Here is a 26,068-nt window from a genome sequence, read left to right as displayed (position 1 = left end):
AAATTGTCAATATTTTGTGTGGCCACCATTATTTTCCAGCACTGCCTTAACCCTCTTGGGCATGGAGGTCACCAGAGCTTCTCAGGTTACCACTGGAGTCCTCTTCCACTCCTCCATGATGACATCACAGAGCTGGTGGATATTAGAGACCTTGCGCTCCTCCACCTTCCGTTTGAGGATGTCCCATAGATACTCAATAGGGTTTAGGTCTGGAGACATGCTTGACCAGTCCATCACCTTTACCCTCAGCTTCTTTAGCAAGGCAGTGGTCGTCTTGGAGGTGTGTTTGGGGTCGTTATCATGTTGGAATACTGCCCTGCGGCCCAGTCTCTGAAGGGAGGGGATCATGCTCTGCTTCAGTATGTCACAGTACATGTTGGCATTCATGGTTCCCTCAATGAACTGTAGCTCCCCAGTGCCGGCAGCACTCATGAAGCCCCAGACCATGACACTCCCACCACCATGCTTGACTGTAGACAAGACACACTTGTCTTTGTACTCCTCACCTGGTTGCCGCCACACACGCTTGTCACCATCTGAACCAAATAAGTTTATCTTGGTCTCATCAGACCACAGGACATGGTTCAGTAATCCATCTCCTTAGTCTGCTTGTCTTCAGCAAACTGTTTGTGGGCTTTCTTGTGCATCATCTTTAGAAGAGGCTTCCTTCTGGGATGACAGCCATGCAGACCAATTTGATGCAATGTGCGGCGTATGGTCTGAGCACTGACAGGCTGACCCCCCACCCCTTCAACCTCTGCAGCAATGCTGGCAGCACTCATACGTCTATTTCTCAAAGACAACCTCTGGATATGACGCTGAGCATGTGCACTCAGCTTCTTTGGTCAACCATGGTGAGACCTATTCTGAGTGGAACCTGTCCTGTTAAACCGCTGTATGGTCTTGGCCACCATGCTTCATCTCAGTTTCAGGGTCTTGGCAATCTTCTTATAGCCTAGGTCATCATTATGTAGAGCAACAATTCTTTTTTTCAGATCCTCAGAGAGTTCTTTCCCATGAGGTGTCATGTTGAATTTCCAGTGACCAGTATGAGAGAGTGAGAGCGATAACACCAAATTTAACACACCTGCTCCCCATTCACACCTGAGACCTTGTAACACTAACGAGTCACATGACACCGGAGAGGGAAAATGGCTAATTGGGCCCATTTTCACTTAGGGGTGTACTCACTTTTGTTGCCAGCGGTTTAGACATTAATGGCTGTGTGTTGAGTTATTTTGAGGGGACAGCAAATTTACACTGTTATACAAGCTGTACACTCACTACTTTACATTGTAGCAATTGTGTCATTTCTTCAGTGTTGTCACATGAATAGATATTATAAAATATTCACAAAAATGTGAGGGGTGTACTCACTTTTGTGAGATACTGTGTATATGTGTGTATATATATATATATATATATATATATATATATATATATATAAGCTTTTGGTTTGTTGTATTATATTTCCCAAGTTATCTTCTATATTATTCCACTGCTGACTCATCTTTGTTGTCAATTATATTATTAAGGAAGTCTTAAAAAAAATATATTTTCACAACATAATGGAGATGGAGAAGAATAAATGGGAAAAAGAGATGGAGGTAGACGAGGAGACATTCAAAGAACTTCCAATTTACACCGACATAGAACGTGTGAGTATGCCAATCACTCTGCTATTGTTTATTAAAATGTTACTAAACCCCGGACCCTGCATTCACTATATCTGGTCTCCCACAGTACACAGAACATGGAAATGCAATTATTTTATAATTATATATATTTATAATTATAAACTGCTAAAAACCTTTTATCATCAGCAGTATATAGCACTCTTGTGCCTTCTATCAGTGTCTGGTTAACGCTTGTCGGAGGAGTTTTCATTCTACTCTGACTGTCCTATGAGGCTGCAGGACCCCTGACCCTCTGTCTGGACAGTGCTGATTGGCCCTGCGTTGATCACATGCACCCTTCCCAAAAATAAACTCTCTAGCGATACACCCCAAACTGAGCATGTGCAGAGTGTCCCCAAGGCTCTGTACTATCAGGAGATGGATTGGGGACTGTGGAAGAATGGGAGGATCAGAGATGACAGGATCAAACAGTATTTTACCACAATGCAGAGGATTAACCTCTTAGCAGTGGTGCCTGGTGCTCAATTTTTTTGGAGGGGGGGGGGACAGCCCCAGGCCTCCCAGCCAGCCAACCAATCAATTACCCCCCCCCCGGTGCTCACTGGATTGATTGCCACCCCCTCCCTCACTCAATCGCCGCATCGCCAGGCCCCTGCCAGGCCCTGCACTTACCCTATCTATGTCGCGGCCCCCCCCCGAGTCCCGGCGGTCACTTCTCCTCCCAGCCAATCAGGACTTAGGACCCACGGCCAATCGGGTCTTAGTACTCCTGGCTAATCGGGTGTCAGGACCCGCTTCCTGATTGGCCAGGAGGAGAAACAGGAAGAAATTAGCGAATATTATTCGCTAATGTCACACAACTGGGTGGGCTCTGCACCCGGAGCCCACCCTTTTTGAAGCCGATTATAACCTCTGGCTCTAATCACGTGCTCCTAAAAAAACAAAAAAAACCCAAAAAACATTGGAATCCATGCGCCCTGCATGTAGATTAGGGGCTGGATGCATGGATTAGGAGGGCGGCGCCCCAGCGCCCTGCATGAGCGGCCGCCACTGCCCCGTAGGTTCCACAGTGAGTATAACAAGCATGCTTTACTGCATATACACACTGATTGTACTGTTGTGAGTTTAACCCCTTCCCGCCGAGCGTACGTAGATGTGTGTACTCGGCTTTCCGGGGTTATACCTGGATGATGCCCGCAGCTGTTTTTTTTAGAGCCAGCGATGGCTTTCCTGGTACAACAACCGATGCGGCTAAAAGACGCTCGGCTGTTATACCGGAGGAGCGGGAGGAGATGTCTTTTAGACCCCCCGATCCCTCCATAAAGAGTACCTGTCACCACCTATTGCTGTCACAAGGGATGCTTACATTCCATGTGACAGCAATAAAAGTGATCAAAATTTTTTTTTTTTAAACACAATTATAAATATAAAATAAATAAAATAAATAAGAATTTTTTTTTTTTTAAAGCGCCCTCGTCCCCGCGAGCTCGCGCAGCAAAGAAAACGCATACGGAAGTCGCGCCCGCATATGTAAACGGTGTTCAAATCACACATGTGAGGTATCGCCGCGATCGTCAGAGTGAGAGCAATAATTCTAGCACCAGACCTCCTCTGTAACTCTAACCTGGTAACCGTAAAAAAAAAAATTAAAGCGTCGCCTATGGAGATTTTTAGGTACCGTAGTTTGCCGCCATTCCACGAGTGCGTGCAATTATAAAGCGTGACATGTTCGGTATCTATTTACTCGGCCTTCATGAAAAGTGTCCCTTTTCGCCAAAAAGTTGCGTTTTTCACCGCTGCACAAATACCGTGTGACATAAAATATTGCAACAATCGCCATTTTATTCTCTAGATTCTCTGCTAAAAAAAATATATAATGTTTGGGGGCTCTAAGTAATTTTCTAGCAAAAAAATAGGGATTTTAACTTGTAAACACCAAATTTCAAAAATAGGCTTAGTCATGAAAGGCTTAAAAAGGGTAATAAAACACTTTAAAAAGGGTAATAAAAAAAAACTGCATTTTTTTAAAAAGTAAAGTTAAATTAAAGAGTTGTAATTATGTTAAATGATGCATACTGACGCTGCAAAATTTGGCCTAGGAATGTTGGCTTCAATGACCCCCTGAGCATGAAAAGGTTGTGTTTTAGATGATAACACTAACTTGTGTACATACAATGTGTCCTTGGCAGAAGCCCGTAAATAAGAGACTCTGAGTCTGCTTTTTCAGACCAATTTGCATTTCAATGAATGTTCTATTGGAATCTTTTAACAAATGGCAAATATGCCATTGTACAAAGTGTTTTTGATTGCTGGGCTAAAAAAAAAAGCCTTCAATTACATATGCTATTGCAGATGTAGCATCTGTCTGACTACAGTGCAGGATTTAAAGGAGAACTACAGTCACTGAAGGATAGAAATTGTCGGTAAAAAAAATACACCATTTCATGTCCTGAGTATTTCTTGCAGATAATTGGGACATATGTCAGAGAATCATCCAAATTGTCCGAGGAGCTGGAGAGATCCACCTTTCACATCTGCGTGGAGCACCTGGGCTCATTTTCTACAAGGTTGGTTTCAAGAGTATCGAGCACAGAAATGCAGTGAGGATTGAGTGGGTTGTCTATTGCTTTCGTATACACTAGATTACCAAAAGTATTGGGACGCCTGCCTTTACACACACATGAACTTTAATGGCATCCCAGTCTTAGTCCGTAGGGTTCAATATTGAGTTGGCCCACCCTTTGCAGCTATAACAGTTTCAACTCTTCTGGGAAAGGCCGTCCACAAGGTTTAGGAGTGTGTCTATGGGAATGTTTGACCATTCTTCCAGAAGGGCATTTGTGAGGTCAGGCAACGATGTTGGACGAGTAGGCCTGGCTTGCAGTCTCCGCTCGAATTCATCCCAAAGGTGTTCTATCGGGTTGCGATAGAAGGCCTTATTAGGAGAGCCCATATTGGGGGCCTTATTGGGAAGGCTGTTGAAACAATTTAAAGTGGAAGTTCAGCCAAAAACGAACTATTTGCTCATCCATGTCTTTATGGACCTTGCTTTGTGCACTGGTCCAAATCATTTGGTGGAGGGGGGATTATGGTGTGGGGGTTGTTTTTCTGGGGTTGGGCTTGGCCCCTTAAGGAATCAACATACCAGGACATTTTGAACAATTTCATGCTTCCAAATTTGTGGCAACAGTTTTTTAGGGGTTGGGCTTGGCCCCTTAGTTCCAGTGAAGGGAACTCTTAAGGGGTCAGCATACCAAGACATTTTGGACAATTTCATACTCCCAACTTTGTGGGAACAGTTTGGGGATGACCTCTTCCTGTTCCAACATGACTGCTCACCAGTGCACAAAGCAAAGTCCATAAAGACATGGATGAGCGAGTTTGGGGTGGAGGGACCTTCTGGAGGTCAAGTGGTTAACCTTACCTTTCCTTTAACCACTTAAGGACCGAAGGATTTCCCCCCTTAATGACCAGGCCATTTTTTGCGATACGGCATTGCGTCGCTTTAACTGACAACTGCGCAGTCGTGAGATGTTGTTCCCAAATAAAATTGACGTCCTTTTTTTCCCCCACAAATAGAGCTTTCTTTTGGTGGTATTTGATCACCTCTGCGTTTTTTATTTTTTGCGCTATAAACAAAAAAGTTCGACAATTTTGAAAAAAAAACAATTTTTTTAGTTTTTGCTATAATACATTTTCCAAAAAAAAGTCTTTATCAGTTTAGGCCGATATGTATTCTTCTACATATTTTTGGTAAAAAAAAATGGCGGCGGTCTGCCATTTGGTCTTCTGGAATTCGAAATTTCGGAAATTGAAAAATTTGAAAATTAGAAAATCTGAAAAAAAGAAAAAATCAGTAAAATTAGAAATAATAACTAATAATAACTATTAAATTATAGGTATTGGAATTTCCTTTCAAATTTGGCTGTTTGTGAACGTAACGAATACAAATTTATCTGAAGTTACGAATTATCCAAAATAGCGAATGCTGCATCTAAACAATTGGAATGGACCAAATTAATAATATTTAATAATAATAAAAAGGTTTTTTATTATTATTGTTATTTATTATTATTAGCTCGTTACGTTCCATTCGTTTAGATATGGCATTCGTTATTTCAGATAATTCGTAACTTTGGATAAATTCATACGCGTTACGTTCACTAACCAAATTTGAAAGGAATTTCCAATGCCTATAATTTAATATTTATTATTAGTTAGTTATTATTTCAGATTTTCAGGTTTTCGAATTTTCAGATTTTCATTGTTTTGAATTTCTGAATTTTCATTCTTAATTTTGGATTTTCAAATTTCCAAATTTTCGAATTTTAAAATTTATGAAATTTCAAATATTCAAATTTCCTAATTTAGAGTTTGCGATTTTGCTAATTTCGAATTTTCGAACTTCTGAATTTCTGAATTTCCGAATTTTCGAAAAAATGTAACGAATTTTGATAAATTCGTTAATTCCGAAATGTTTGAATTTTTCAATTTCCGAATTTTCAAATTTCCGAATTTTCGAAAATTCTAAATTTCGGAAATTCGGACATTTTGCATTTCCAAAATTTGGAAATGTTAAAATTCGGAAATTCGAAGTTTCGGAAATTCAAAATTTTGGAAATTCCGAATTTCTGAAATTTTTAATTTTCAAAAATTCGGAAATTTGAAAATTAGGAAATTGAAAAATTCGGGAATTTCGGAATTAACAAATTGCACATGTCTAGTAAGCAACCTAATAGCCATAGGCATGTGCACAGGGTGTGCCAGATAAGCCTGGGCACAACCTAATTACCCCATGTGGCACAGATTCCCCTTGTTTAGACCCCTGATGTTTCACCAAAGCACCCTAACGGGGGTCCTAAAGGATTGTAAAAAACATTTTTTTTTTAAATAATAAAAATATAAACTACTGTCACCAATCTCTGCCTGTTCATTGCTCTACTGACACCGTCAGTATATACACACATGCACACACATACATATGTGTTTGAGCTTTGGGGTGCAATGGTTGTGGGTCACATGATCTAAAGTGGGCATGTTGGTGGATGTGAGCTGCAACAGCCCACATCTGTGACTTATTGAAACTGATATTTGCTTAAATTTTTGTTATATTTTCCTTAGGCTACAAGAAACCTTCATGGCGTGGTCAGGGAATAATTTCAAGCCTCTGTCCATTCAGTATTCAGTCGTCTACATTAACAGCTTAACAAAACTACGGTAAGTGAATATAAAAACTATCAAAAAAGCACCTCCCTCCCCCATGTTGAGGAATGTGGCCTGGTATGGCACACTCGGGTCCCCCCTTTCCTGACCTGCCAGGCTGTTTGCTCAGATAAGGGTCTGGTGAGGACTGGGGGATCCCACGCCGATCAAGAATGATCGAATGACCGAATCCCAAACCATAGAAGTAGGGGAAAAAAATAGATCCCTATAGCAATACAGTATATTGTATTTAAAATTCCTAATTCCGACTAGATAGGGTACTTCCGGTCTCGGCCGTGTCCGGAAGTGACGACACCTGTCTCCTCCCTGACGCGTTGCGTCACTGCACACGTGACTTCATCAAAGGGTGATGTTCCAAAGATTTTAATAAAATCTTTGGAAATACTGCACTATGGAGCCCCCCCCCCTCTTTATTACATGTCCTCACCTTACTGGATGAGCCTGAAGTCCACTCCAATATCGATACTGTCATGGATATAGTTAGAAGTCCATCGTTTGCTGGGATCCCGCTTTTGACTTATACTAAGGCTTGGTTTGACCCGTATGGGTCTCCATTTGAGATGAGAGGCTGGGGGAAACGAGTGGCGCACCACAGATGGTGACAGTAATCAGATGAAGTATATCGATTATATTGCACATTCACTTTTTTCTCCTTTTTTTTTTTTTCTGTGAACTGCCATATAGAGATCTGTCCCGTCCTTATTGGGTTCTGATTGCACTTTCATCACTTCTGGATTTTGCACTTCATTTTTCTGTATGCACTTTATGTGACTATTGGACTTTATTAGATTGCACTGCTTGCACTTTTGAAGTATATTTGCACTTTAGTATTTTGCTTGAACTTTATGATTATTATGTATGTTTTTGACTTTGTATCACATTGAAGATTGGTGACACTGGATCATTTAGCACATTGGCTGCAGCCCGGCCTTGGAAGTGATTGGCAGTCAGTGTGTTTTAAATCATTTATTATTTTTTATTATTTATTATTTATAGTTAGCGCCACATACCTTTATACTCATTTTTTGTCTTTTTGTGTAGGAACACTTATATATGTTGGCAGCTTCTCACACCCTTTGTTTATTCATTTGAGTGAGTTTGGTTTTGCGCATTAGTTCCTTTCTTTTTTTTATAGTATATTGTAGGTAGGACATTGACATATGACTGCTCATGAAACAAGGCACCTCTGAATCGAAGAGCAGCAACAGAGTGATAAAAAGAAGCCCAGAAATATTAAGAGAAGTGAAACAGAGCAAAAAAAAAGAGAAGATGAGAGAAAAAAAAAAGAAAAAAGCAAAATAAGTAAAAAAGGGGAAGGAAGTTAGAGGGTGGAGGGAGAGGAAGGAGAAGGTCATAAATAGAGAGAAGAAGGCCATAAATACCTACGTAACTCAACAAAAGAGCAGCAAAAACTGTTGGCAAGGATCCCGAAATAACTTAGAAGGCTAAACCGAGGTGGTGGTAAACGTGTCGAAAGTAGCTGAGTACCGGAAATGATTCCAGACAGTCCACATAAGATTATGAGAATCCGATTTGTCTTCATCCCATGCTGTCATATTTTCCATACATTCAATGTGATTCATTTCACAAGCCCGGGTGGCTAAGGTTGATGGGTCCGATTGGCGCCAGCATATCTGGCAATAACAGATTGAGACGCAGTTAGGAAATGTCTAATCAGACTTTTTTTCAATCGGTTTTCAGGAGCCCGGCACCAGAGAAATGACAGTAAGCTGGGGCTGGTTAGGGTAGACATCACCCACCAGATCAGCATAACAATCTCAATGTCTTGTCCCAAAAAAGGGGCTATATGTGGGCAAGTGCCCCAAATATGGACCATGGTGCCAGGAGCCTGCAAGCAGCGCCAACAGGTGTCAGGGAAAACACCTGACACCTGTTTTTAGAAAAAAAAAAAAAAAGTTTTTCTTCGTTTCTGTTATAAAATTTTGTTTTCTCCTTCACTGACGGGCACTGATGAGTCGCCACTGATGGGCACTGATGAGTTGACACTGATGAGGAGGCACTGATATGCAGCACTGATGGGCACCGATAGGTGGCACTGACGTGCACTGACAGGTGGCACTGATGGGCACTGACCGGCTGCACTGATTGGCACTGACAGGTGGCATTGATGGACACTAATAGATGGCACTGATGGGCAGCACTAATTGGGCAGGTACTGAAAGCTATTAATGCTGGGCACTGATTGGCACTGAAATAGACACTGATTGGCCCTGTGGTGGGCTCTGATTGGCACTGTGGTGGGCACTGGCAGACTTTATTATTGGGGCACTGCTGGGCACTGATTGGCAGCTGATTGGCACATCTGATGGGGGCTGTGCTGATAATCAGCACATTGACCACCCCCCCCCCCAACAGGGTGAGCCGCCGATCGTCTCTCCCTGTTAGCGCGAACCGAGGAATGCCGTTTACCGGCACTTCCTGGTTCTCGCAATGATCGGCTGTGATTGGTCATGTCAGAGGCTTCTTATCAGGATCGGAGATGTGGCATGTCAGACTAAAACGCCGCACTTGCGATCGCCGAGCTAAGCGCCCCCCACGGGCACGCGCCGGCATGTTATCCTGCTGGACGATGATGCCCAGTCAGGATAACAGAACCACTTCCCGGATGTCATTCTGCTATAGGCCGGGTGGGAAGTGGTTAAAGAAGAATTGTACAAAAAAACAAGATTGGTTGAACCCACAAGTGCTTTTTTTTAACACTACTATTCCTTTATATTGGCTTTTGGAATTTACAAATACAGCAATTTAGAAATCAGATGAAAGGTTTAGCACTGGAAAACACTTTTCGATAGATAAAAAGTGCATTTTATATACAACTATAGAGATCAGACCAAAATGAGGGACAAATGAGGAGGAAAGAGGAACAGAGGGACATTGCTCCAAATCAGGGACAGTCCCTTGAAATCAGGGACAGTTGGGAGGTATGGTACTGTAGTTTGCTGTAGTTTTAAGTGGTTAAAAATTGCAAAGCGGTCCCACATTTTCCAGTTAGCGGCATACTGCAAACCTGCCACCAGGTGGTGCACAAGTATGTCAGAATAGACTTCATTGCATTCTTGTATACAGCACTGTAGAATAGATAGATAGATAGATAGATAGATAGATAGATAGATAGATAGATAGATAGATAGATAGATAGATAGATAGATAGATAGATAGATAGATAGATAGATAGATAGATAGATAGATAGATAGATAGATAGATAGATAGATAGATAGATTTCAATAGGAGTTGTGTAAATCTATCTAAGTGAATATTGAATATGGAAACACTGACAATACCTATAACAAAGTAATTTGCTTGATTTACACTTAAAAAGTCAACATGGCATGAAATGATCAGCCCCTGATATTTACTGGCAATTGTAAAAAAAAATCACAGATTTTTACAAACAGTCAGTAAACTTACTGGCGGTTGGAAACCCTGCTGGGAGGACACCATTGAAATATGGATTCGGATGATTGATTATTTGATATAAGTTACTGAAATGTACACATCAAGCGCAATTCACAAAGCTTTAACACAAGAACAAGTATTCTAATTTTAGCCATGTGACTGTTATTTTCAGATCTCATTAGACTTTAAGCAGAGCTAAAGCCATCGCGTTAACCCCTTCACATATAAGGGTAAAACAAATCTTAATGCCTAAGCACAATTTTGCAATTTTGACATGTGTGGGTAAAACTGTACATATCATCACAACTACTTTGTGCATCCAGGTGGATTATACATTGGAATCTTGGATTGCGAGCAATGCGATTAACAAGCGTTTCGCAATACGAGCACTGTATTTTTAAAAATCGTAACTTGGTTTGCGAGTGTTGTCTCGCAAAACGAGCACAATTCAGGCCAAAGCGGTGTGCAGTACCGCTTTTGGTCTGAGGTAGGGGGGGCGCCGGAACCGAGCAGAGCCAAACGTCGCTGATCGCAGCCAAGCGGCGCCATTCGGAAATGCACAGAAAGGCCCGAGTACAGCGCGGCTGACCTTGGCAAATCTCGGGTAGGCAGTCTTTCCGAGGTTTGCCGAGGTCCGCCGAAGTGTGCTTGAGCCTTTTGGGCCATTTCCGAGGCTCTCCGGCACCCCCCTCCGCCTCTGGCCGCATGCGGTATTTCATCCCATTGAAGTCAATGCAAATTATTTTCGTTTCCATTGACTTCAATGGGAAAACTTGCTTTGATATGTTGGATTACGAGCATACTCCTGGAACGGATTATGCTCGTAATCCAAGGTTCCACTGTACCGTGTTTTTTTTTTTTCAGGACAAATTGGGCTTTCATTTGGTGGTAAATGTTAAGGGATATCTCCTGATTTTTTGTTTTTGTTTTTTTTTCTATTGTTAAAGGAAAACTGGCCCAAAATTGTTTAAAAAAATCTATATTTAAAAAAAAAAATGTAGCTATATATTTCATGCTACTACCATAAGCTTCCACCAAAGAACAACACAAAATAAATTCTCCTGCTCCTGACAATCGCAGTGATAGCACATATGTGTGTGTTAGTTGTTGTTTGTACCCGTAGTACAGCCCGGAAACAATAGTGTGCATTTTGATTTTTTTATCCTACCTAAAACATATTGACACTAATTTAAAAAAAATCCCGTTGAAAAAAAAATACTTTGACCCAAACACTGAACTTGGCACTGACCTAAATCAAACCTTGATCTAGGTTTTTGGGTTTTTTTTCTATTTAATTTTTATATTATTTTTTTTTTTTTACACACTTTTTTTTTCTCTTTCTGCAAGGACAGAGTAAGAGACATAATGTATCTCTCTCCTCCATTCACAGAGAGAAAAAAACACGACTGATCACTATGATAGCCATCAGAGGCTATCACAGCACTCAGGTGACCTGGAATCGGGAGTTTCGGGCCCCCTGATCATTAGTACGGGGCCCAGGGCTCTTGGCACGTTTGCAGCACAAAGGGAGATCCACAAATATGGGGCACCATGGAAAAAAGCCCAGTCCAGTGGGCCGGCATATTTGTGTACGCTCGGCGCCGAGGGGTTACGTTTCCCAAACTGGTTACATTCAAGGCATTCTGTGAACAAGACCCATCGCAGTTTCTTGTTCTTTTACCCCAACTGTCAAGCCATTACATGGCTGATTTGATAACTGATCACATGGCAACTATCGATCAAACAGGGGGCTACGATAGCAGCTTCCTTGGCTTTAAAGAACAGGAGGCGTTCTGCTTTAACAGCATTTGGACTGCCTACCGGAAGGGCGGCCTGGCTGCACAAAATAACGTACCTCTACGTGATTTCGAGCACAGGGTCTGGGGGCGCTTGTACGCGCGCCGCTGGTTACACGCTTATGCTGTGATTGGACACAGCAGGAGCCAATCAGAGGGTCTGGCGGACGCGATGTCCGCCGGGGACCCGGTGATCGTTTGTAGAGAGGCAGAAGGGTGGTCTGCCTATGTAAACAAGGCAGATCGCCGTTCTGTGAGAGGGAAAGAGAGATCTTGTGTTTCTGCTAAGCAGGAACACGGATCTTTTTCTTTCTCCAGTCAAAGCACCCCCCCCCACCCCCACAGTTAGAAAGCACCCCCTAGGAACACATTTAACCCTTTGATCGCCCCTGATGTTAACCCCTTCCCTGCCAGTGTCATTAGTACAGTGACAGTGCATATTTTTTTTAGCACTGATCACTGTATTGGTGTCTCTGGATCCCAAAAAGTGTCAGTTAGGTGTCCGATCTGTCCACGCAATAACGCAGTCCCTCTATAAGACGCCGATCACCACCATTACTAGTAAAAAAAAAATAAATATTCCAGAGTTTGTAGACGCTATAACTTTTGCGCAAAACCAATCAATATACGCTTATTGAGATTTTTTTTTACTGAAACTATGTAGAAGAATACACGGCCTAAACTGATGAAGAATTTAAGGAAAACAGGTACCCCCCCCCCCTTCCCGGTACTATGGCATTTTTAGGGGCGAACTTTAGAAGACACAATATTTTGAAAATATAGAAAAATTTATTATTTTATAAAACAGTGTGGCGGTATTTTATAAAATAATACATTTTCTATATTTTCAAAATATTGTGTCTTCTAAAGTTCCCCCTCAGGCCCCTTTCACACGATCGGACCGTTCAGGTCCACCTGTCAGTTTTGACGGCGGACCTGAATGGGCGATCCATGTTAGCCTATGGAGCGTCGGATGTCAGCGGAGACATGTCCGCTGACATCCGACCCCGTCCGATCCGCTAAAAGCAGACGGATGGCCCTACGTCCAGATCAGTCGCTGGCGGATCGGATCGGGTGAGATCTGACGAAAACGGACACGTTGTCCGTTTTCGTCCGATCCCTCCATAGGCGGCAGCGGCGCCTGACAAGCCCCTCCCCGCTCAGTGAGCAGAGAGGGACCTGTCATCCGCCGGCTCAGCGGAGATCAACAGACAGATCTCCCGCTGAGCCGGCGGACCGAGGCGGGCTCCGTAGAAACGGAGTCCGCCTCATGTGAAAGGGGCCTTAAAGTCCCATAGTACCGGGAAGGAGGGGGGGGGTACTTGTTTTCCTTAAATACATAATATATTTGGGATGGTGGCAACACAAAATGGAGTTGTTTTATTCTCCATAATGGTTCTCCTTCTATAAACTGATGAAGAAATTTGATTTTTTTTTTACATTTTTTATTGGATATGATTTATAGCAGAAAGTAGAAAATATTATGTTTTTTTTTTTTTTTTAATTGTTGATTTTTTTTGTTTATAACGCAAAAAAATAAAAATAAATAAAAACTGCAGAGGTGATCAAATACCACCAAAATAAAGCTCTATTTGTGGGGAAAAAAGGACATCAATTTTATTTGGGTACAGCGTCGCACGACCGCGCAATTGTCAATTAAAGTAACGCAGTGCCGTATCGCAAAAAACTGGCCTGGTCAGGAAGTGGTTAACTGAAAATACCTGTCACTGTTCTTGAAAGTTTGAAACTTTTCTCCATATCGTATCTAACGGCAGAGCGCTTTCCAAACTTTCATAGAAAAATATTTGTCTCAGTTTCTGAAGCCCGGAGGGTTCCAGATACGCAAGTTAGCCACCTGTGTCACTAATTTGGAGATCTCCCTTTGTTTTAGGTTAGGATGGGAAGTGATAGGAAATTTCTTTAATTTGAGACACAGACAAAAAAAAAAAAAACACAAAATAGTGAAGAAGGATTAGAACTTCTGACAATGCTTGCATTGCTGTCTGTAACTTTCTGTATCAGTGGCTACCACTATTTCTTGCATGGGTGTCACAAGGACAGGAAGTGAGGAAAATATCCCCAGTGGGGTCACAGACAGAAATAAAAGCCTGGTAGAAATTTTAATGCTTTCCCACTCTATTTAAAATGAACATCATTACGAGAAGCAAATCCTGGTGTGTGGGGGTCAGCGGGAGGAACCGAGAGCCGCCGAGGCCCAAGATGATTGATACTCCCAGAAATGATCGTTTCCCACCAGAATTCAGGGGAGGGTTACTCTTGAATGGGGCAGCTGGAGACGTATTTACATTCTGCATTAAAGGGAAACTGGATATCGGCAACAGGGCACTTTAAGGGCAGTTCATATACGCGTTGTGCATTTTTCGCACGTTTTTGCCTGAGCGACTTACGACTGTTATTAGAAAGCACATTTTGATTAAAACTCCTTATGGGTGCAGCATGCAGGACTTTGATGCGCTTTCATCAAAACGCACGTTCTAATAGAGTATAAAGGTAGCACAGCTAAAAATACCCGTAAAATGTGTGACGCAAAAAACACACCACACACACGTGTGACCCGGACCTGGAATGTATTTTTCTAGTGAGAACCTACAGAGAAGAACCGACATTGTCCAGTGGAGTTTATTATCCTCCCTGGAGAGCCACTAGATTTCCGCCTACAATGTATCATTGTTGTTTTCTTCTAAGTGCTTTTTAAATAGCCAAATGTCAGTTGGCAGCGCACATCCATGGCGTTCTGCTTGGTGACCTTTCTGTAGTAACATACATGAAGGAGCAAATGTGAAGGCGGCTTCTGCCAGAGTATGCGAAATCTCAAGACACCCCAGTCTAAAATGTGTGCTACTGTCACAGCAGAACCCCCCCTTTTACTTTAGAGTCCTCAGGCCTCAACCTTTTCTCAACAGGGTCCTCAGTTTCACCCCCCGGCCCCCACCCCCAGTTCCTTCCCCTTTCATATCAGAGTCCTCAGTTCCACCCCCACACCCCCAGTTCCTTCTCTTTCTCATATCAGAGTGTTCAGTTTCAAACCACCAGTTTCTTCCCTCTTACATATCAGAATCTTCAGTTCCCCCACCCCCACCCCACCCCCAGTTCCTTCTACCTTTCATATCAGAGTCCTTAGTTCCACCCCACTCTCAATTCCTCCCCCCTCTCATATCAGAGTCTGCAGTGCCCCCACCAGTTCCCTTTCTCTTTTATATCAGAGTACCCCCCCAATTCTTTCTCCCTTTCATATCAGAGTCCACAGTCCCCCCCCCCCCCCCCCAGGTCCTTCTCCTTTTCATATCAGAGTCTTCAGTTCCACCCCCTCACCCCCAGTTCCTTCCACCTCTTTCATATCAGAGTCTTCAGTTCCACAACACCCCCCCACCCCCAGTCTCTTCCCCCTTTCATTTGAGCCTTCAGTTCCACTCCCCCTCCACTCCCAGTTTTCATATCAGAGTCTTCAGTCACCCCCCCCCTCTCACCCCCAGTGCCTTCTCCCTTTCATATCAGAGTCTTCAGTCACCCCCCCCCCCCTCTCACCCCCAGTGCCTTCTCCCTTTCATATCAGAGTCTTCAGTCACCCCCCCCCCCCTCTCACCCCCAGTGCCTTCTCCCTTTCATATCAGAGTCTTCAGTCACCCCCCCCCCCCCCCTCTCACCCCCAGTGCCTTCTCCCTTTCATATCAGAGTCTTCAGTCACCCCCCCCCCCCTCTCACCCCCAGTGCCTTCTCCCTTTCATATCAGAGTCTTCTTTTCCAACCCCACCCCCAGTTCCTTTTGCCTTTCATATCAAAGTCCTCAGCCCCCCCCCTGCCCCCCACTCCCCTTCGCATCTTCAAGGTCCCCCGTGCACAAAGCAAGGTCCAAAAAGACATGGCATGGATGAGCAAGTTTGGGGTGGAGGAACTTGACTGGCCTGCACAGGGTCCTGACCTCATCCCGATAGAACACCTTTGGGATGAATTAGAGCGCAGACTGTGAGCCAGGTCTTCTCATCCAACATCAGTGCCTGACCTCACAAATGCTCTTCTGGAAGAATGGTCAAACATTCCCATAGACACACTCCTAAACCTTGTGGACGGCCTTCCCAGAAGAGTTGAAGCTGTTATAGCTGCAAAGGGTGGGCCAACTTAATATTGAACCCTACGGACCAAGACTGGGATGTCATTAAAGTTCATGTGTGTGTAAAGGCAGGCGTCCCAATATTTTTGGTAATATAGTGTATACAGTATATATACATACAGTAACACAGAAGAAGACCCACTTCTTCTGCATGAGATGGTATATGTGCATACGATTGTCAGGAAGTGGTTAAAATAAGCCTATCCCCAGAACAACCAATCCAACAGTAAAATCATTAGCCAAATGGGCCAGCCAATAAAGGACAAAACATGAGTCCTTTGCTGGAATGACCCGGCTCACCTATGCCTAAAAGGTTATAATAAAAATACCATATGAAAGACTCATTTTCTATATAATAATATGAAAGAGTAATTATCTGTTCAGTCATATACTGAATACTATACCTCACAAACGCACTTCTGGAAGAATGGTCAAACATTCCCATAGACACACTCCTAAACCTTGTGGACAGCCTTCCCAGAAGAGTTGAAGCTGTTATAGCTGTAAAGGGTGGGCCAACTCAATATTGAACCCTGCGGATAATGCCCCGTACACACGGTCGCACTTTGTTCGGACATTCCGACAACAAAATCCTAGGATTTTTTCCGACGGATGTTGGCTCAAACTTGTTTTGCATACACACGGTCGCACAAAGTTGTCGGAAAATCCGATCGTTCTGAACGCGGTGACGTAAAACACGTACGTCGGGACTATAAACGGGGCAGTGGCCAATAGCTTTCATCTCTTTATTTATTCTGAGCATGCGTGGCACTTTGTCCGTCGGATTTGTGTACACACGATCGGAATTTCCGACAACGGATTTTGTTGTCGGAAAATTTTATCTCCTGCTCTCCAACTTTGTGTGTCGGAAAATCCGATGGAAAATGTCCGATGGAGCCCACACACGGTCGGAATTTCCGACAACACGTTCCGATCGGACATTTTCCATCGGAAAATCCGACCGTGTGTACGGGGCATAAGACTGGGATGCCATTAAAGTTCACGTAAAGGCAGGTGTCCTAATACTTTAGGCAACATAGTGTATTTAATAGTGTAACTTTTAGATAAGTTACATTATTAAAAATTATAATTAATTTAAAAAGTGATTATTATTTAAAAAAAAAATTTTTATTATTATTATTTAAAATTTAAAAAATGTACATTGTTGTGCATTTATAAGCTCATAATAAAAATAGAGCAGGGTAAATAATTCCTTAGAAAAGTACATAGGTAAATTAGACATGACGTTATTGTTAAGTGTCTCACGCTGACACTGCTAAATTTGGCCTTGGCACCTAATCACCTTCCGATCAGTAAGAAGGGTCACATTCCGAGGAAACATGGCATTCTTCCCGCATGTAATTCAAAGAAAAGGTGAACCTGCTGAGTGGGAATTCCTGGCATCTGCAACTCGGCTTTCCTTTGTCTGGATTTGTTCCAGTAAGGACAACAATGTGTTGCTTGTCCATAAGAGCCTCAGCTAATTCCCTGACCGCTAATTATAAAAGAAATACCACGTTTGTGTAATCTGTACATTGTAAGAATCGTAAGAAGTTTGGAGAAGAGACCACCTGCTGGTCTGCAGACATTGTGGTCTTTACAGAAACTTTCATGTACTCTCCAAAATAAAGCGTTTGTTAACCCAAACAAAAAAAAAAAAAAAAAAAAAAAAACAACAAAAAAATGTGCTCCTTTAACCTCCCTGGCGGGATGATTATGTCAGATTTTTTAAATCACAAAGCGCTACAATTGTTTTGCATAGAAATTCTGCGTTTTATATTGTAGGCCTGTAATTCTTAGGAATAATTCACTTAAAATCTGTCCAAACAAGAGTCCAGTAGACATCCCGGGTATGATAACGTTTAAAACACAAAATCATAAATTATAATATTAAATAACTATAAATAATTATAAAAAAATAATAATATAATAATAAGAAAATTAATTTCCCCACGAATCACTATCGCTCAATTCTGCAAGTGATTCTAATTTATTATCGCTGTTTTCTAGCTGGTCTAAAACCACTTTTGATGTAAAGGGACACTTTTTGGATGCCATGGACAATCTCCAGTTTCCAGGCAGAAAGAACAGTATATTCAGGGCTTTTTTTCAGCGGGAACGCGGGGGAACGCAGTTCCGGCACCTCCAGCACTGAATGTATGTAATAGCATGGGGTGTGGGGTGTGCTGGAGGATCTATTGATGTTGGCTGCTGGGGGATCTATTGTCACTGGTGGGGATCTGATTTTGTGTGAGGGTCTACTGTTGCTGGGGGGAATCTATTGTTGCTGGGGGGGGGGGTCTTATGTTGCTGGAAGGGATCTACTGTTGAGGGAGAGGTCAATTTTTACTGGCTGCTGGAGGATCTATTGATGCTGGCTGCTGGGAGATCTGTTGTTGCTGCTGGGGGGTCTAATGTTGCTTGGGTAAATATTTTGTTACTGGGTGTGATATTTTGTTGTGGGTGGTTCACTGTTGCTGCAGGGAATCTATTGTTGTTGGGGTGGAGTCCATTGTTGCTGGGGGAGTCTATTGTTGTGTGGGGTCTATTGTTGGGATTCTATTGTTGCTGGCTGCAGGGGATCTATTTTAGTGCTTTTCTTTTATCAACATGTTCCATACAAATGATTTAGCACCACAAAACAATACTTGGTTCTGTATTCTCTAAAATGGGCAGTACTGGTAGGTGGGTAGGGGGTGGAATGAAGGGACGGTGGGCAGAGGTGGGTAGGGGGCAGAGACAAGGGGTGAATCAGACGGGGGGAGTTCCTGCACCTATTCCCTGAGAAAAAAAGCCCTGAGTATATATAATATAAAAGTGCATGCAGGGCACTAGACAAAGCACTGGGGACAAAAGGGAGGTGAAATGATTCGATACAGTAATGTAATCTTACAGATTGCAGTGTACTGTATGTGATATTTCTTTTGTACTTTTTGAATTTGCCACCGGGTTCCGCCCCCATGCGCAGCTACCCTTGCAGGGAATGGAGCCCGGAACATAGAGCATCGGGCGGAGGACACAGCGGGGGGGGGGGGGGGTTACATTGCAGGATCCTGGTGACAAGGTAAGTGGGCTGTACCAGGAGTCTGCAATCCTAAATGTGGCTTGGGGTTAGCGCCAATGGTACTGAAATTTAACCCCCGAGCCACACTCGGGAATGCCGCCAGGGAGGTTAAAGCATGTTATATGACACAGTGTCTGTCCTGTGTCATTTGGCCCCCTTTAACACCTAAAAAACCTGGCTGATCCTGCCTGGTTCTGCCCTTCCCTATGTAAACTGACCACGGTGTATCATGGCTGCTGAGCCCTGACACCGTGGTCAGTTTACCTGCCTCCATCATCCGTAGCCTGCTATCTGTCTCCTCTCTGCTCCTGTGGTCCTCCTCTCCCCTCCCCTCCCTGCCTGTCAGCTTGTGGATGCCTGGCGCTAAGGAAGAAGAGCGGAGGAGACACACGCTGGAGCACTCTGGTGCACCAAGAGGAGCTGCTGCCTGGCGGTAAGTGCCAGGGGGTCTGTCAGAGCCGTGCGCGGGGGGTGGGGGTGCTGCCAGAGCCACGGGCCCCACAAGTGGGGGGGGGGCGGTGGGCACAGTTGCTGCATATACTGGGCACAAGTGGCTGCATTTGAAGGGAAAAAGTGGCTGCATTTGATGGACACAAGTGGCTGCATTTGATGGGCACAATGGCTGCATTTGATGGGCACAAGTGGCTGCATTTGATGGGCACAAGTGGCTGCATTTGATGGGCACAAGTGGCTGCATTTGATGGGGGCAGTGGCTGCATTTGATGGGGGCAGTGGCTGCATTTGATGGGGGCAGTGGCTGCATTTGATGGGTGCAGTGGCTGCATTTGATGGGCCCAATGGCTGCATTTGATGGGCACAATGGCTGAATTTGATGGGCACAAGTGGCTGCATTTGATGGACACAAGTGGCTGCATTTGATGGGTGCAGTGGCTGCATTTGATGGGCACAATGGCTGCATTTGATGGGCACAAGTGGCTGCATTTGATGGGTTCAGTGGCTGCATTTGATAGGCACAATGGCTGCATTTGATGGGCACAATGGCTGCATTTGATGGGCACAAGTGGCTGCATTTGATGGGTTCAGTGGCTGCATTTGATGGACACAAGTGGCTGCATTTGATGGGTGCAGTGGCTGCATTTGATGGGCACAATGGCTGCATTTGATGGGCACAAGTGGCTGCATTTGATGGGTTCAGTGGCTGCATTTGATGGACACAAGTGGCTGCATTTGATGGGTGCAGTGGCTGCATTTGATGGGCACAAGTGGCTGCATATGATGGGCACAAGTGGCTGCGTTTTATGGGCACAATGGCTGCAATTGATGGGCACAGTGAGGCTGCAATTGATGGGGGGAGGGTTCAGTATTTTTCAGTTTGATTTCACCCCCCCAAAAAAATTTTGAGGACCAGCCGCCACTGAGGGCATGCAATGTTCAAATCAGAGAGGCATAACACAAAGACTGACAAATGATGAAGTGTGTAGTTGGCAATTTTGGCTCTGTATGTCCTTTCCCACTCAACATTTGGTGTGTGATTGGCCATCGCTGCAAGTGATTGAGCGCCCTCTTTTGGCTTCTGTCTGAGATTACAAGTCCATTGAAGCCTATCTATAGTTTTTTTTTGTTTTGGGTAGAATGGAGTGAAAATTTCCCTTAGATTTTAGTTTCCTTTGGGGAGATTTTTCCTCACTTCCTGTCTCTGTGATGCCCAAACACAAAAAAGTGATTGTCACCAGGATAGCAATGAACACATTCTCAGAAGTTCTGGTCCTTCTCTACTCTAGTATGATTTTTTTTTCTAATATTATTGTTTTTATCTGTGTCCCTGCTAGAGAGATTTATCATTACTTCCTTTCCGTACTAAACATGAGAAGAAATTTCTCAAACAGGTGGTAATAAAAAAACTGAGATTCAAAAAACACTACAAATAACTTGGCTGCATGAAAGGTATAACTAAAAATCATGGGACCTCATAGCAAAATTTCGAAGAGCCAACCTTCCTGCTGTCATTAATCTCAATATACATTATATTGTCAAAAGTATTGGGACGCCTGCCTTTACACACACATGAAATTTAATGGCATCCCGGCAGTGGCGGCTGTTGGTAATTTTTTCTGGGGGGGGGGGGGGGGGGGGGACACTGTGCACCCAAAACCACCCCGCCCCCCCCCAGTTGCGTCGGTCAGTCGGCCGGTGCACTTACCTCAACCACGGGCAGCTTCCCAGGCTCTCCTCCTTGGGCATCACGAGCGGGCATCTCCTTCCCCTGCTCGGTGGCTTCTGTCTCCTCCCTCCTCCTCGGCGGCCAATCAGAACGCTTCTCCTTTTGGCCGATCGGGGAAACACGTCTCACACCCACGCTTCATGATTGGTGGGCGATTCAGCATTAGAATAGCGAATATTCATTCGCTATTCTAACACACCAGGGTGGGCTCCAAGCGCAATGCGCTGCATCCAGAGCCCACCCTATTTTGAAGCCTATTAGAGCCTCTGGCTCTAATCAGGTACTTCGAAAAAAAAACAAAAAACCCTGCCACTGTAATTCATACGACAGAAGGGACCTGGATGCATAATTAGGGGGTGGCGGCAGCGGCGATGGTAAGGGGAGGCGGCACCTGTGCGCCCTTAATGGACAGGCCACCCCCGCATCCCAGCCGCGTACACACGATCGCACATTCCGACAACAAAATCCATGTTTTTTTTCCCAACAGATGTCGGCTCGAACTTGTCTTGCCTACACACGGTCACACAAATCTTGCCGGAAATTGCGAACGTCAAGAATGCGGTGACGTACAACACGCACGACGAGCCGAGAAAAAGGAAGTTCAATAGCCAGTGCGACTCTTCTGCTTGATTCCGAGTATGCGTGGAACTTTGTGCGTCGGAATTGTGTACACACAATCGGAATTTCTGACAACAGATTTTGTTGTTGGAAAATTTGAGATCCAGATCTCAAATTTTGTTTGTCAGAAATTCCGACGGAACATGTCCGATGGAGCCTACACACGGTCAGAATTTCCGACAACGAGCTCCCATCGAACATTTCCCAGTCGGAAAATCCGACCGTGTGTACGCGGCATGAGTCTGTAGGATTCAATATTAAGTTGGCCCACCCTTTGCAGCTATAACAGCTTCAACTCTTCTGGGAAGGCCGTCCACAAGGTTTAGGAGTGTGTCTATGGGAATGTTTGACCATTCTTCCAGAAGAGCATTTGTGAGGTCAGGCACTGATGTTGGAGGAGAAGGCCTGGCTCACAGTCTCCGCTCTAATTCATCTCAAAGGTGTTCTATCAGGTTGAGGTCAGGTCAAGTTCCTCCACCCCAAACTCGCTCATCCATGTCTTTATGGACCTTGCTTTGTGCACTGGTGGGCAGTCATGTTGGAACAAGAAGGGGCCATCCCCAAACTGTTCCCACAAAGTTGGGAGAATGAAATTGTCCAAAATGTCTTGGTATGCTGACGCCTTAAGAGTTCCCTTCACTGGAATTAAGGGGCCAAGCCCAACCCCTGAAAAACAACCCCACACCATAATCCCCCCTCCACCAAATGGTTTGGACCAGTGCACAAAGCAAGGTCCATAAAGACATGGATGAGCGAGTAGTTCGTTTTTGGCTGAACTTCCACTTTAAATAGTTTCAACAGCCTTCTAATAAGGCCCCCAATATGGGCTCTCCTAATGGGGCCTTCTATCGCTATTGTTACGCCTCTATGCTGCATTGGCTCATGTTTTAGTGCCTCCTAAGATTTCTGCTGATAGATGTATTATGATTAAATTTCCTTTCCATCCTCAAGTAATCCATAGCGTGGTTTCCTGCTTATATTGTTCTGCTGAACTGTTAAAATGCAAACCTGGGGGACTTCAGAGCTTAACAGCTGTTTGTAGCAATTGCAACATATCCTCCCCGCCGTCCCCGGGACCACTAAATCCAAGTACACCTCGTCATACCATTGTTAGAGTGAAGACAGACCCATGGGGGGGCTATTACTAACCTTTTTTTAAAAGGGACATTTATTCTGACCCCGGTTTTGCTACCTAGTGAGACAATGACCTGACATAATCATGCAGGGTGAGATATTAGACTTTAAAGACTTCACTGCATGCTTGTTGAAGGCCAGGGTATCACTAGGCAGCAAAGCCATATTGAGGATGATGATGGTCATGCTGCCTGTGCAATTATGAAGCTAGGTAACAGACTTTTGTACTCCAAGGTTATCTTTAAAACCCAAACTTTTGTTATTTTTGATAGCATAGGGAAGGGTTGGAGGCTCAATCCTAATTTTTTATAACCCCGCTTCCTGTCAGGACAGGAAGTGATAGGAAATAAAAAAAAAACACAAATATAAAAACACATTTTAATACCTTGGGAAAGGATTAGAACTTCTGACAGTGTTTTTGTTGCTGTCCACACATTCCTGTCTTGGTGACAATGGTGCCTACATTTCTTGTATGAGCATCATAGAGACAGGACTAGGGTGACCACGTGTCCTGGATTGTCCGGGACAGTCCCGCATTTTGCAGGTCTGTCCCGTACAGCCCCGCACTTTGCGGGTCTGTCCCGGACAGTCCCGCATTTTGCGGGTCTGTCCCGGACAGTCCCGCATTTTGCAGGTCTGTCCCGGACAGTCCCGCATTTTGCAGGTCTGTCCCGGACAGTCCCGCATTTTGCAGGTCTGTCCCGGACAGTCCCGCATTTTGCAGGTCTGTCCCGGACAGTCCCGCATTTTGCAGGTCTGTCCCGGACAGTCCCACATTTTGCAGGTCTGTTCCAGACAGTCTCGCATTTTGCAGGTCTGTCCCAGGTACAGGGCACCTTCATTCTGGAACAATACAGTTTCCCGGAAAACAGTAGGGATCCGAGCTGTCACTGGAAATGAGGCTGAGTGGCCGCCCACTGTGTGTCAGCCCGCAGTTGAATTATTATTTCCCTTTACAATACATGTAACTAACACCTCACAGCCCCACAGCCCCGCTTAGGACACACCCTCCGCTCACCCCACCTCTCCGGCCGTAGCATAGCCACGGTCCCGCTGCCATTTTTATGAATATTTTTTTTTTTTACTAGTAATGGCGGTGATCAGCGATTTTTATCATGACTGCGACATTATGGCGGACACATCAGACAATTTTGGCGGGATTTTGGGACCATTCACATTTATACAGCGATCAGTGCGATTAAAATTGTATTGATTACTGTGTAAATGTGACTGGCAGTGAAGGGGTTAACACTAGGTGGCGCTGTAGGGGTTACGTGTGTTCTAGGGGTGTGTTCTAAATGTGAGGGGGATGGGCTAGCTGTGACACATCACTGATCAGCGCTCCCGATCACAGGGAGCAGAGATCAGTGACAGTGTCACTAGGCAGAACGGGGAGATGCTTGTTTACATCAGCATCTCCCCGTTCTTCCTCTCCGTGAGACGATCGCGGGTATCCCAGCGGACATCAAGTCCGCGGGACCCACGACCCGACTCACAGAGCTCCCGGCCGACGCGCCCACGTGATGGCATGGCGGCAAATTCAAAGGGACGTACAGGTAAGCCCATTTGCCCAGCCGTGCCATTCTGCCGACGTACATCGGCGTGCGCCGGCTGGGAACCGGTTAAACAAATTCTATAGATGTAAATAGGAGTGCAAGACCAAAATGGTGAGAGAGTCCAGAAAAGTTTTAATGGGTCACAAAAAAAACAGCCAATGAGGGGGCAAAAACCTCACCCATCTTCAGGGCTTAAAGTGTTACTAAACCCACAACAGTAAAATCAGTCTGTATGTGCAGTAAAGCGTGCTTGTTATACTCGCTGTGGAACCTAAGGGGTTAATCCTCCACATTGTGTAAAAAGGCTGTTTGATCCTGTCTTCTCTGATCCTCCCCTTCTTCCACTGTCCCCAATATATCTCCTGGAAGAACAGAGGCTCGGGGACAAGCTGCACATGCTCAGTTTGGTGTGTATTGCTAGAGAGTTTTTTTTTCTTTGGGAGAGTGCATGTGATCAGCACAGGGCCAATCAGCACTTTTCAGACAGAGGCCATGCAGTCTCATAGGACAGTCAGAGGAGAATGAAAACTCCTCCTGCAAGCTTTAACCAGACACTGATAGAAGTCACAAGACTGCTATATACTGCTGATGAGAAAAGGTATTTAGCCATTTATATTTACTAAAATAATTGTATTTCCATGTTCTGAGTACTGTGGGAGACCAGATATAGTGACTGCAGGCTCCTGGGTTTAGTAATACTTTAAAGGAACATTTGTGTAGTGCTTGTTATACTCACTGTGGGGTTTATTTACTAAAGCTGGAGAGTGCAAAATCAGTCTCACTTCTGCAGGGAAACCAATCAGCTTCTAACCTCAGCTTGTTTAATTAAGCTTTGGCAATAAAACCTGAGAGCTGATTGGTTTCAATGCAAAAGTGAGACTGATTTTGCACTCTCCAGCTTTAGTAAATAAACCCCTGTGGAACCTGAGGGGTTAATCTTTGCATGGTGTAAAAAGGCTGTTTGATCCTGTCGTCTCTGATCCCCCCTTCTTCCACTGTCCCAAATCCATCTGCTGATAGTACAGAGCCTAGGAGGCACTCTGCACATGCTCAGTTTGGTGTGTATTGCTAGAGAGTTTTTTTTTTTTTTTTCGGGAGAGTGCATGTGATCAGCACAGGGCCAATCGGCACTGTCCAGACAGAACGTCAGGGATCATGCAGCCTCATAGAACAGTCAGAGAAGAATGAAAACTCCTCCTACGAGCTTTAACCAGACACTCATAGAAGTCACAAGACTGCTATATACTGCTGATGAGAAAAGGTATTTAGCAGTTTATATTTACTAAAATAATTGCATTTCCATGTTCTGTG

At 44.2% G+C, this 26,068-nt stretch overlaps 1 protein-coding gene across 6 annotated transcripts in view; it reads left to right on the top strand.

Moving 5' to 3' along the window:
* The window catches only part of EXOC3L4 (exocyst complex component 3 like 4), a 147,012-nt gene that overhangs the window by 75,677 nt on the left and 45,267 nt on the right, over positions 1–26,068 (top strand). For all 6 annotated transcript variants that reach the window (XM_073609561.1, XM_073609565.1, XM_073609567.1 and 3 more), the window contains exons 5-7: positions 1,536–1,658; positions 4,104–4,204; positions 6,759–6,854. In XM_073609561.1, the coding sequence (XP_073465662.1) occupies positions 1,536–1,658; positions 4,104–4,204; positions 6,759–6,854 (320 nt within the window). The remainder of the gene's footprint in view (positions 1–1,535; positions 1,659–4,103; positions 4,205–6,758; positions 6,855–26,068) is intronic.

The sequence above is a fragment of the Aquarana catesbeiana genome, linkage group LG13, assembly GCF_042186555.1.
Source record: "Aquarana catesbeiana isolate 2022-GZ linkage group LG13, ASM4218655v1, whole genome shotgun sequence".
Classification (NCBI taxonomy): Eukaryota; Metazoa; Chordata; class Amphibia; order Anura; family Ranidae; genus Aquarana; species Aquarana catesbeiana.
This window is presented reverse-complemented; position numbering and strand designations above follow the sequence as displayed.